This window comes from Phalaenopsis equestris, unplaced genomic scaffold (genome assembly GCF_001263595.1).
Source record: "Phalaenopsis equestris unplaced genomic scaffold, ASM126359v1 Scaffold187919, whole genome shotgun sequence".
Lineage (NCBI taxonomy): Eukaryota > Viridiplantae > Streptophyta > Magnoliopsida > Asparagales > Orchidaceae > Phalaenopsis > Phalaenopsis equestris.
The window spans coordinates 1-728 of record NW_018207868.1 but is presented as its reverse complement, the minus strand read 5'-3'; the positions used below and the strand labels follow the sequence as shown (position 1 = coordinate 728).

The 728-nt window shown below is 45.1% G+C and overlaps 1 protein-coding gene across 1 annotated transcript; it reads right to left on the bottom strand.

The window, feature by feature from the left end:
• Window positions 1-450: 450 nt before the first annotated feature.
• LOC110034453 (delta(14)-sterol reductase-like) lies at window positions 451-722 on the bottom strand (the record flags this gene model as incomplete). Its single annotated transcript, XM_020738714.1, has 2 exons — window positions 656-722; window positions 451-568 (listed from the first exon to the last, which is right to left on the bottom strand). Coding segments are annotated over exons 1-2 (166 nt in total), but the record flags the coding sequence as incomplete, so codon positions are not given.
• Between the last annotated feature and the right edge of the window lie 6 nt (window positions 723-728).

Here is a 728-nt window from a genome sequence, read left to right as displayed (position 1 = left end):
TTTCTACAAGGATTTTACCAATTTTGGTGTCACTGTGCTTGCCTCATCGAGCCTGTCGGTATGAATGTACATGTATTCAAATCGGAGTTTTGAATGATTTTTAGTTGAAATTTGAATGCTCTCTGATTAGTGTTGCAGCTCGAGATCCGTGCTAGATGATGAAAATTTGTGGACGGGGATATCACAAATGGGGAAGATGATGGATCAACTGGTGAAAAGAAGGCTAAGGGTAGGCAGGGTTGAATGTGCGCTTTGTTTTTCCTTCATTTTCCCCGTGAGCATAGATAAACCAATGCCAAATCCTGCTTAAATTCCGCTCAAAATCCTACTAACAAGCAGCTCCTAAGGTTCCCCAACACAAAAGAACGGATCGATGGTGGATAAAAAACGATCCATCAAATTAAATATGCAAACAGAAAGCAAAGCTAGGTTCGGCTGAGGAGAACTCACCGTTGCATCGGTAGTGCAGCCGGGTGCCATCGGAGAGCACGGCACCAGGAACGGTCTTTCCGGGCAGAATGGCGCCGGCCAGCGCTAGATAAACAAGGTACGACAGGAGTATGCCTGCCTGCGAAACGTAGAATCGCTGCTAAGCAATCGGATCTGAACAAAAGTTATAAATTTGGAAACAGAAAGAAATTTGAGAGAAACTAACTGAGCTCCACGATGGGATGAAGGAATGTAGAAGAGCGGCCAGGTCCATCTTGCCTTCTCTGAGCGTTGAGATT